The 12500-nt window shown below is 44.0% G+C and overlaps 1 protein-coding gene across 1 annotated transcript in view; it reads left to right on the top strand.

The window, feature by feature from the left end:
- LOC135103152 (uncharacterized) overlaps window positions 1–12500 on the top strand; it is a 58940-nt gene that overhangs the window by 29623 nt on the left and 16817 nt on the right. The window contains exon 6 of the mRNA XM_064009223.1: window positions 7701–7872. Coding sequence (XP_063865293.1) covers window positions 7701–7872 — 172 coding nt within the window. The remainder of the gene's footprint in view (window positions 1–7700; window positions 7873–12500) is intronic.

Consider the following 12500-nt stretch of genomic DNA (forward strand, 5'->3'; position numbering starts at 1 on the left):
ATTGTTCATTTGCTCTTTTGTTCATATCTGTTCTGTCTGTCTTCATGTATGTATGTGTTGGCATGAGAAGCTGAGGAAGAAACACTGTATGATATAGTATGGGAAGAGATATAGGAAATGGTAAAGGAATAATGAGGAAATGGGGAAGAGAAAAGCGAAGAGAGGAGGAAAGCAAAAAAAAAATGAGAGAAAGGGAAGAGAAAGAAGGAAGGTACGAGGAAGAGGAAGAATAACGGGATGGAGAGCCATGAAGGGATGAAAGAGAAACAGACGTAGACAGAGAGAGAGAGAGAGAGAGAGAGAGAGAGAGAGAGAGAGAGAGAGAGAGAGAGGTCACACTCCCTCCCCTTGGCCACACCAGTGCTGCTTAACTCCTCACTTCCTGGATACTCTCTCTCTCTCTCTCTCTCTCTCTCTCTCTCTCTCTCTCTCTCTCTCTCTCTCTCTCTCTCTCTCTCTGCACCTCCTGCGTCATTCCTCTGCTCTCACCTCTCCCCTTTGCCACTAAGGGCGTTCTCCCCTTACAATAGGCCTACTCTCTCTCTCTCTCTCTCTCTCTCTCTCTCTCTCTCTCTCTCTCTCTCTCTCTCTCTCTCTCTCTCTCTCTCTCTCTCTCTCAGGATAAATAGTTGTAATTTCTTCATTTTTTTTTATCACTCCGTCCTCCTCCTCCTCCTCCTCCTCCTCCTCCTCCTCCTCCTCCTCCTCCTCCTCCTCCTCCTCCTCCTCCTCCTCCTCCTCGTGTGGAGACTTTCCTTTCTCCTTTCTTTTCCTCTCCTCCCCTCAAGGAAACAGATGTCTTTTCTTCCCTTCTCCCTGTAATGCCCTCTTCCTTCTCTTCTTCCTCCTCCTCCGCGTGAGAATGAGATTAGTCCTCCGAGTGTGTTGTTGCTTTAAGAAGGAGGAAGAGAAAAAAGAGGAGGAGGAAGAGAGGAAAAGGGAAGGCAGATTTATTTACCTATACAATAATCTACGTATGTGATGAATAGTTATTGAAAAATGGACCTCCTCCTCCTCCTCCTCCTCCTCCTCCTCCTCCTCCTCCTCCTCCTCCTCCTCCTCCTCCTCCTCCTCCTCCTCCAAAGTAACGTTTGATATCGGTGCATTTTGCTGTGTGTGTGTGTGTGTGTGTGTGTGTGTGTGTGTGTGTGTGTGTGTGTGTGTGATATAGTAAGTAGATGAGTGAGTGCGTGAGATTCAGAGGGAGAGGAAGGAAAGGGAGGATGGGAGGTAAGGTGGGAGAGGAAGGAAAGGGAGGAATAAATGGAAGGGAGAGGAAAGACAGGAGGAGGAGTGTGGTAGAAAGTATGGAAAGGGAAGGAAGAGAGAAGTTAGGGAGGAGTGGAGGGAATAGAGGGAAGTGAGAATAGGAGGGAATGGAGAGAGAGAGAGAGAAGAAAAATAAGAGGTAAAAGAGAGGGAGGGAGCGTGCTAGAGGGAGATTGTGGAAAGGGAGGGAGGGAAAAGATAGGGATGAGTGGAGGGAATAGAGGGAGGGATGAATAGGAGAAAATAGAGAGAGAGAGAGAGAGAGAGAGAGAGAGAGAGAGAGAGAGAGAGAGAGAGAGAGAGAGAGAGAGAGAGAGAGAGAGAGAGAGAGTGGCGGAACAGTCCACTTGACTCTCAGGTGGTGTTTCTTTCCCTCCTTCTCTCCCTCCCTCCCTCCATCATTCCATCCCTCTCCTCTCCTCTCCCTCTTCCTCTCACTCTCCCTCCCTCTCACAGGTGGTTCTTGGCTGCTGGTGTCTGGCGTCCTGCTTCCCACACCTCTCCTCTCCCCCTTCCTCTTCCCTCCCTCCTTCCTCTCCCTTCCCTCTCCTTTTCTGTCTCTCCTCCCTCCTCCCTTCCGCCTCCCTACTAATTTATCCACTTCTTCCTTGTTGCTTCATCTAACTCAAGTTTTCTCCCTCTTCTCTCTTCTTTCTCTTATCTTCTTTCCTTTCTTCCCTGATTCTTCTTCCCTTTCTCGTTCTTCTCTATTTTATTTATCCATCATCTTCCTTGTTACTCTCACTCACTCCAGTTTATTTTTTTCTCTCAACTGTATATTGCCTTATCCCTTTCTCTCCCTTATCACTTCCTCTTCCTCTTCCTCTTCCTCTTCCTCTTCCTTTTCCCCTACTTCCTTTTATTTGATCTATTCATCCTCTCTTTCTAGTTGCTTCCTCCCCGCGTCACTCAACCATCCACCTTCCTCCTTCCCTCTTTCTCATTTCATCCACGTTCCTCCCTCCCTTTCCACCCTTGCATCCTCCACTCCCTTACTTCACCTTCCAATCTTGCTCTCCATCCCGGCAACACTTAACAGTTTGAACACCGGCGTAGGACAACGAGTCTCTCCAGATTAAAAAGAACGGTGACTTGATTAAAACTGGATAATACTGGAAAACAAAGTATTCTATTTTCTCACCCCCCCAGCTGCTAACTCTGTACAGTGGCCTTATCTGTCCATGTATGGAGTATGTTTCACATGCCTGGGGGGGTTCCACTCATACCGCTCTTCTAGACAGGATGGAATCAAAAGCTTTTCGTCTCATCAGCTCCTCTCCTCTAACAGACTGTCTTCAACCTCTCTCTAGCTATCTTCTACTGCTGTTTTCATGTTAACTGGTCTTCTGATCTTGCTAACTGCATGCCTTCCCTCCTCCCGCGGTCTCGCTGCACAAGACTTTCTTCTTTCTCTCACCCCTATTCTGTCCACCTCTGTAATGCAAGAGTTAATCAGTATTTTCAATCATTCATCCCTTTCTCTGGTAAATTCTTGGACTCTTTGCCTGCTTCTGTATTTCCACCTTCCTATGACTTGAATTCCTTCAAGAGGGAGGTTTCAAGACACTTATCCTTCAATTTTTGACCACCGCTTTGGACCCTTTTCTGGGACTGGCATCTCAGTGGGCTTTTTTTTTTTATTGGGTTCTTATTGCCCTTGGCCAGTGTCACACCTACATAAAATAAAAAAAGAAGGGAGAACTACAGCGACAAAGTAAGAGTTAATAATGATGGGAATGATAGTGATAGTTAACAGTAGGTTTGTGAAACGAATGTGTGTGTGACTTCGTCTTTGATGATAATGATGATGGCAACTATTTTGTTTTCATTCAGAGATATGTGTGTATATTTTTGTCTCTTAGTTTTTACGTCATTGTATTTATTTATATATTTATTTTATTACGTTGTAGGAGCGGTACTTACTTTTAGCGAGCTTCCTCCTCGTTTCTCCTTTTTTTTTTCTTGCCTCCTCACGTAAAGAAAAAGAAATGAGTAAAGAAAAGACAAATACAATTAATCAGTGTATTCCCATGAGAGACAACAATGAAAGTCATTGTGCTTAGTAGTGTATGGACCATTTCTTGTTCCTTATCACAGTCGTGTAGTTATCAGCAACCACTTGTTCTTGCTCCGTCAACACCTGTTACCCCCTATCGCCGCTCATCACTCCTTATCACCAGCAAACGGTCACGCTCTCACCACCTTCACCATTACTTCCATTACAGCCATCACCTCACCATCACCCCTTTCTACCTTACCAGCATCATTTCAACCTTGTTACCTCCCATTACCTCTACATACACCATCATTATCATTATCATCATTGTCTACCTTCTCATCATCTATTACTCCATCACTACCATCATCTCACCACCATTACGTGTCTTACAGGTCGATTACTCCATCATCCCCCTCACCAGGAGCCATAAAGTCACCATTCATCACCTCTGTTACCTCCCTCACCACTATTCGTCACTCACTTTTTCTTTAAGCCACCTTGTAAGACACGAAGTGAATGTGAAGACTTGTGTTTTGCTTCCTGCAACAACAACAACAAGAACAACAACAACAACAACAGTATCATCATCAACAACAGTAACAACAACAGGACTTTACAACTTATGACACAGGAAACGTGCAATAATACAAGAATGCAACGACGAAATTAGAAAAAAAGACTTAAAAGAATTAGAATGAACGTATCTGAAAAAAATTATAAAAATATTTGTGTGCCGCACTTCATGATCGCCTAATTATCTTGGCATGAGAGTGATTCATGGCAGAACATTTTTATCTTATCCACTGCGGGATTTCAACGTGAAGGGGGAACTGCGTGCTCTACTTGTGTGTTTATTCGCGCACACAAGTCGCTAAGATGGAAAGATTACTGTAGCTAACTGACAAGCGAGAATCTGCTCTATGTTAGATGCAGCATGCGTGAATATTTTTATCTTATCCATACCGGAATTTCAGCGTGAAAGGAACGGCGTATTTTTTTTTCTCGTATGCAAATTGCTATGATGGAAAGATTACTGTAGCTAACTGACAAGCGAGAATCAGCTATATAGGGGATGCTGCTTGCGAGAGGCATACAGTATGTGCTTTCTTGACACACACAAATGGAGCAAAAGAAAATTATAGTGTTAACTTTAGAGAAGGTAGAATGAGCGATGCCTGGGATGGTTAGTGCGTCATTAGTTATGTTTTTCTTTTATAAGTACTAGATGATCAGATGAGAAACAAGAATAAACGAGCTGGGGACACTTTTTTCTATGCATAAGCTTGCAGTCGATGTGATGGAAGTAGTATACAAAGGTAGATGAGAAACGAGAATAATCGGTGGGGGGGAAGGTGTGTGCGTGATGAAATGAATATGAGTAACTGAGAAACAACAATAAGCGGTTTGGGGGAAGATGAGTGTATGATGCGATGCTAAAGTTCCGCAGGTCGCGTGGCTGCTTATGTCCGCGTACTGATCAATTGAGGACGATGAGTTACAGATGGATATGCGCCGTGGGGAGAGCAAGGTTAAAGTAATCATTGTTTAGTGCACTGGTCGGCCGGGCGAGATTTCCACAGCTGGGAGTAATAATAATTCAAGGGTGGTAATGTTAACTCGCACTAAACTCACGACAAACAGCAGCAGTGAGAACAATGAAAATGACATCATCATCTTAAAGGTCATCACCGATACAGTAAGGAAAAAAAAAACTACTATCGTGGCAGCAGCACTAACATCAGTACAGCGCAGCTTCCCTTCATGGAATTTTGAGGCACCGACTTGTTCAGTAGAGAGAGAGAGAGAGAGAGAGAGAGAGAGAGAGAGAGAGATGGAGATGAAAAGATATGCTCCTCTTCTCATTCCTCCTGATGTTTTCTTTTTGAGTAAAGTTTTCCGAATATCAGTTGATTATTTATTTTTCATTATAATTATTCTGAATCTGGACAAGGCTTGTGTGCGTGTGTGTGTGTGTGTGTGTGTGCGTGTGTGTACACGCAAGGCTTTGGGTTCAAGAGGGCTGGAGTTACTCCTTACGTCGTCTAGTATTTCTCGAGGCAATTTGTAATGTAAACAAAACTGTGTGGGTGAGGTAGCAGGGGGGGCGGTGTGTGGCGCAGCGCGGGGCTGGGTTGGTTGGGGAGGGGCGGGGCGGGGAAGGGCGGTCTGTGGGGGCAGGAAAGAAAGCTACGTTAGTTCTGTATAATAACTCCTGCTGTGCCCCGTAGTTTACTTTTTGCCTTGTGTACCTATCACTGTTCTCCTCCTCCTCCTCCTCCTCCTCCTCCTCCTCCTCCTCCTCTGCCAAGTCGTCTTCCTCCATCTCCTTACTTCGTCATCTGAAATCTTGGTGTCTTATCATTCCTCGACACACATTTTCGTTGTCTCTCGTCTCCTCCCTTCCCTCTCATTACTCTCTCTCTCTCTCTCTCTCTCTCTCTCTCTCTCTCTCTCTCTCTCTCTCTCTCTCTCTCTCTCTCTCTCTTACTTTACCCTCACGAAGTACCCATTCTTCCCTCCCCTCCCCTCCCCTTCCCACCCACCCTCCTCTCCCTCCTGCACTCTTTCGTCTTTCAGAACTTCCCTGCTCCTCCTCCCCCCTCACCCTGCTACTCCTCCCATGTGACTCTCCCCTCTGAGTCTCCCCTCTCTACCGTCCCTCTCTAATGTAAGAATAGAGTCCGGCGTGCCCCCAGTAGGCTTAGGGCATCACCACCTTGGCTGTGTTTTACGGAGGAGGAGGAAGAGGAGGAGGAAGAGGTTGTGGTGGAGGTAGTGGTAATGGTGGTGGTGGTGGTGGTGGTGGGAAAGTAATGTATTAAGACCCTCCCCTCCATCACCACCACCTATTACTACCTCCTCCACCTCCTCCTCCTTACTATTACACCCCCATCTTAAACTACCTCCCCCGTCACCCTCCTTCAGTATAACTCTCGCCCACCCATCCCCCGTTCATTTATCTTCCCTCTTCATCTCCTACTGGTGCTCCTCTCTCTCTCTCTCTCTCTCTCTCTCTCTCTCTCTCTCTCTCTCTCTCTCTCTCTCTCTCTCTCTCTCTCTCTCTCTCTCTCTCTCTCTCTCTCTCTCTCTCTCTCTCTCTGCGCTTCTCGCATCTCCCCTTTCCCCTCTCACCCCCTAAGTTGTTCTTCAACCGTCAGGGTTTATTTTGTTGAAGAAATAAACAGTTTATCCCGAGAGTGTGCGACGCTTTATTTATTTATTTTTTCTTCCCGGACTGTTTGTCTTTGGTGGTTGGGAAAAAAAATGTCTGGCTTGTGTTAGGCCTCAAAAAAGTATTGATAGGGATAAAACTCGTAGTGGAGTATATGAAATGTAAGAAGAGATAAGAAAGAAAGGAAAAAATGTAATGGTAATTTGATACGTAATGTGAGTGCAAGGTAAAGAAACAAAAATTTAGGCAAACAAACAAGAAAGCAAGCGTGCGTGGGAATAACCTCGTGTGTTTTAAGATAAGGTTCGTAATAAAAAAAAATGTAAATACGAGAAGGAAAACATTGCACTGATTTGGCGGAATTTCCGATAAAAGAATAAGCGGAAAAAAAGTGAATTTTGCTAAAGCGGTGAAAACGAAAACGTAATTTTTTAGATGTTTTTTTTTTTTTTTAATAGTAGGAAAAAATATAGGGAATGAATGTTGATGTCCACTATCTTTGGCCCGTTTTCTTAAACGTTTGGACCCAACAGGACTTTTCAAAGGCCACAGAGAGAATTAGTTGGGTTTTCATGTGTTTTCCCCTCTATAGGTGTAGAATCCCTATTAAACAACCACTAGAACTATGAAACACTCTTGAAAACCCCAATAACTTCTACTATAGTCTGTTAAAATTAGTCAAGGTGAAGTATTGAAACATTTAGAATACGAGTCTATAATACCAGGCTGACGTAATGAGAGGCAGCCGACACAAGGCGTGTGCTTGAATACAGTGACAGGCATTCCTTCACGTTTTAGCATGTTGGTCGTTAGTATTGAAAGAGGAAATAATAGCGATACTGCGGTTATAGTAAGTGTGAGAGATCGCAAATTAAGTTTTGAGATTTAAGATTTAGAAAAGAACACGCAAGACATATTTTTGTGTGGTAAGTGAGCCACATCCATTCGCCTCTTGAGTGTGATCACCCAAGTGTGACCTTTTGTTGTGTGTGGCCCTTCAGTGTGACGTCACCGCCAGAGCCACAGCCACAATCACCGTTCAGTGTGACAGCCTCCTCTTTCGCAACCTCCTCCTCTGTGTGTGTGAATGCATGTCCCTTGTTTTGTGGGCATGATCCTCTGCTTCACTATATCCCATGTACAATTTAGTACGACCCCTGATCTAGTAATACGACTCTTACACACACACACACACACACACACACACGTAAAATCTCATACATACAGAAAGTAACCCCGGTCTCTCTTTCCACCCCCCAGCAGGAGAAGCGGCCGTCACGGGACATCGAGACCGAGACCGAGCCGGAGGAAGTGTTGGCGCTCGAGGCTGGGGGGTCGTCCTGCTCCCTGTCCTCGGTCTCTGCCTCCCTCTCGGACCGGAGTGTCTCGACTGATCACATCGAGGAGGTGAAGAGCGACATCCCCTTCGCTGGTGAGTGTTGCTTCCTCTCACTCGTTTTCCTTCTCTTTTTCCTCGTCCTCTTCCCCCTTCTCATCTTTCCCTCTTTTTTCTTCCTTCGTTTATTTTTTTTTTCATTGTTATTTGATTCAAACTCTGTCCTTTTAATTATTTTCATCTTTTTCGCCGTCTTCCTCCTCCTCCTCCTCCTCCTCCTCCTCCTCCTCCTCCTCCTCCTCCTCCTCCTCCTCCTCCTCCAAGACGCATTTAGCTGCCACAGTGTCATTCATGTAACCTTGTACTGAGTTGGTGACCTAAGATACCACGTGTGTGTGTGTGTGTGTGTGTGTGTGTGTTGTGGTGTGAGTATTATCTGGTGTAGGTGTGGTGGGGATGGGGTTGGTGGTGGTGGTGGTGGTGAGGAAGGGATGGTGATGATTCATGAAAGTGCAGCGATAGTGGTGTTACAATTAGTGTCAGGGAACGGTGTTGTGATAGTGAATGATTTGGTTTGTGTAACGTATTGGTGTGGTGCGGTGATGCGTAGTGAGTTATGATGAGGGATATATATTCTGTGGTGCTGGCGGTACACTATGGTGATGAGGTATTGTTATGGTGGGAGGGTTGTGGCAAATGGTGTGCTATATGGTGTGGTGATGTGGTGTTGTGGTGATACTTGGCATGGTGTGACAAGTATGGCGTTAGGTGATGACCTTCACTCTATAATGACCAGTGACTTAAAGTGAGTGCCAGTGTGTGTGTGTGTGTGTGTGTGTGTGTGTGTGTTACTTTCATCCGTAACTACTGCCCGCGTACAATGACTCACATCCCTAAACTTGCATAATGAATACTGATGACATCACTTTCTTGCGCCGCGGAGGTCGAATCTAGCTGTAGAGGCTGTAGTAGCAGTGTAGAGTAGTTCTTGGCTCAAGTTACGAGATGCCACCACTAATCCTGCTGCTGCTGCTGCTGTTGCTGCTGCTGCTATTAATATTTTTACTGCTACAACAATAACAAGAACAACAATAATAATAACATTACTACAGCAACAACAGAAACATCATCATCATCATTATCAATAACACTACTACTACTACTACTACTACTACTACTACTACTGCTACTACTACTACTACTACTACTACTACTACTACTACTACTACTACTGCACCACCACCACCCCACAACAACCACCACCAGTTTTACTACAAAAACCAACACCACCCATTTCCACCATCACCACCACCACTACTACGATACTAAAAATGCCTAGAGCACCGGGAATGGAAAGGCTGGTGCGTAGTGACAGCGGAGTATTAGGAATGAAGGGACACGCTGCGGCAGTCTGCATACACCATCAGCGGCACTAATGAATTATACAAACAGTGGAGTCATTGGCCAGGCAGCGAGAGCAAGTTAGTGAGTGAATGTTGTTAGTCCAAGGCCACGTGCACGCCTCGCTCAGCTGACGGACAATTCTAAGGTCCGTATTCTGAAACACTTTGCCCTCTCACTACGACTGTTGTCAAAGGTCACAGAGATTATTTGCTGTGTTTCACGGTTTTTTTTTTTTTTTTTCCCCGTTATTAATGTAGAACTCTTGTTGATTTATCACTAAAATTATAAAAGCACTCTTAAAAACCCGTCACTTGATATAAACCGGTATTCTGAGGGTTAGCCGGGTTTTCACCATTGTTTCTCCTGATAGTAGTGAAGAAATCTGGTTAATCTGTCTTTAGAACCGTCAAAACAGCCGTGTAACTTTAACTGCTGTTAAAGCCTTTTGAAACTAGTGAAGCTGCTGCGCTGAGGTGTTTCAGCACATGGACCTAACAACGGTGGGAAGGATGTTGTGTGTGTGTGTGTGTGTGTGTGTGTGTATGTATGCTTTTGGACATGAGAGAACAAACACATTCCTCCAGTCATCCCCTAACCTCATTTCTTTATCCCCTCCCTCCTCCTCCTCCTCCTCCTCCTCCTCCTCCTCCTCCTCCTCCTCCTCCTCCTCCTCCTCCTCCTCCTCCTCCTCCTTTCACCCAAATTTCAGTAGTTGGTGTATTTGTTTATCTTGATTAAATTCCAACTTCTGTGTACTTTATTTTTAACTCGTTTTTCTTCGCTCTTCCTCTATTTTCGTTCATATTCACGTCACACTTACGAGAAAGAGTGTGGCGGGGAAGTGTGACTCATCCCCGCGTAGAGAGAGTAGAGAAGAGAGAGAGAGAGAGAGAGAGAGAGAGAGAGAGAGAGAGAGAGAGAGAGAGAGAGAGAGAGAGAGAGAGAGAGAGAGAAATGAGTCGAGAAACCTGTTAGTAGTTGGAGGAAAAAAAAAAAAACGAAAATAAAAAAGCAGGAATGAAGAAACAAGTCATATGAAATAACACTGTAACAGAATAACTTTTAGATAGATGGAAAAATAAAACAACCAGGAAAAAAAATAGTAAGGAAGAGGAAAAAGCGCTAAGGAAAATAGAGGCCGGAACTTAAAAAAAAAAGGAAGGCCAAACGAGAGGGGAAGGAAAGAAACGTGTAGAAGACCTGACAGTAAGGAGGTATTAGGCGGAGAGGAGAGACGTAGTGACGGAGGAAGAAAACCAGAGACGCAGGGGAGATATGGAGGGCAGAGAGAGAGAGAGAGAGAGAGAGAGAGAGAGAGAGAGAGAGAGAGAGAGAGAGAGGACAATGATGGAAGTATGAGAAGAGAAAATAAGAGAAGGGAAGAGGAAAGATAGAAGTAGAACGAAGAGGAGGAGGAGGAGGAGGATAAGATGATAAGGGTGTGGAAGCAGCAAATAAAAGGAAATAAGAGAAAAAGAAAGAATGGGATATAAAGTGGATGATAAGAAAATTGTTATGTGGGAGATGGAAGAAGAGATAAGGGAAGAATAGGAGGAAGAAAATGGGAGAAAAGTAAATGAAGGAGGTGAGGAAGAGGTAGAGAGGCAGGAATAAAGGAAAACGAAGGTGAAAAAAAAGGGAAACGAAGAAAAAAAAGCAGAAATAAAAAAAAGAGGGAAGGAGGAATGATGAGTGTTTGGGAATTGCTATGTGATCTTTGCTTCCCCTCCTCCTCTCCCTTATGTCTACCATCACTCTTTTCACTTCTCCCCATCTCCCTCTCCGTTCCTTCTTTCTCTCCCCCGCTACCTGTCACGGCCACCTGCCCCACAAACCTGTCCACGTGCTTCCCTCCCAACTTTACCTTCCCTTTCCTCGTAACCCCTTTTTCCTTTCCTCTTGTCTTGTATAATACACTTCTCCAGTCTTGTCCATCTTCTCAGCCTTTTCTTTTCCTTTGTTTTTCGTGTTATTTTCTTTCCTTGTCTTTTTTTTAATATGTCATTTCTTTCTTTGGTTTCTCTTTCTTCCCCCTCCCTCGTTTACTCTCTCTCTCTCTCTCTCTCTCTCTCTCTCTCTCTCTCTCTCTCTCTCTCTCTCTCTCTCTCTCTCTCTCTCTCTCTCTCTCTCTCCCATTACATCATTTCACATACGCTGCATCCTTGGGGGTGAAGGGAGTGATGCCTGGTAGAAGACAGATGTGGTATTGTGTGTGGGGCATTACATGATGAGATCAGATTTTACTGAAAGAATCACATTAATGTTTTTACTCATTATGTCATTAACTTTAACCATCATCGTTAGTTTCGTTTTCTTATTTTCTTTTTCATCTTCTCTTCCTCTTCCTCCTCCTCCTCCTCTCCCCGTGTTCGGCGTGGCGGCAGTTCTGGGAGGATGAAGGGAAGTATTTCATCCACGACCGACTTTTGTTCCTTCTAGGAATGGGAATATTCTGGGGGATAATTTTTCCGTCGTAATTTTCCAGGAAAAATCAATGAAACGACTTAATTGCAAACAGCGACGGGATGAGAAGAATTGTGTGTGTGTGTGTGTGTGTGTGTCGGTGGGTCAGTGGGTCGGTGGGTGTATGGATGAGCGGGTGAGTGCTTGTGTGTACATGTATATAATCTGTGTGTGCTGAATATTTTCGCTTCAAATTAAGATAAACACAGCGAATTAGGACACAAAACAGCACTGAATCTAAGCTCTTAATTTGACCACCGCGGGATTAGGGACATTGGAGGGACAGCGGACAGCGAGCAAGACACTCTTGTCCACGTCACAATTTTCCTTAACCCTTTAACTGCAATCATTTTCTCTTGAGCTTATTACAATTACTAGTGGTGAGGTTAGGTCTGAAGGCACCACTGACGAGAAAATGAGTAATAATAGAGTAGTTAAAATATTTCTATACTTGTAGTTTTATATTATATTTAGTTCGAGTCTTATAGAGTTATTCTGATAGCATGTAGCGTTGAATCATCAGCAGGGAAAGGGTTTTAATTAAGATACATTATGTAAAATTTCTTTCGGGAAAATAAGATAAATGCTCAACTTTTTTGTCCGAACTTATTTCACAAAATTCTTATTTTTCTTACTTAAAAAAATAAATAAATAAAAAGATACATTCTCATTCAACCTATGTAAAGCTTTCCCTGTTTAGCAGAAGGAGATGTTTTGATTTAGATACGCTATATAAAATCTCTCGTAAAAAGTAAAATTCTATTTCTTCTGCCCCCACGTACTTTACAAGCCTTATTTTTTTCTTAGCTGCTTAGAAAAGACAAAATTTTTTCTCTATGCAACACTTTTCCTGTTTT

This window comes from Scylla paramamosain, chromosome 8, assembly GCF_035594125.1.
Source record: "Scylla paramamosain isolate STU-SP2022 chromosome 8, ASM3559412v1, whole genome shotgun sequence".
In the NCBI taxonomy this organism is placed as follows: Eukaryota; Metazoa; Arthropoda; class Malacostraca; order Decapoda; family Portunidae; genus Scylla; species Scylla paramamosain.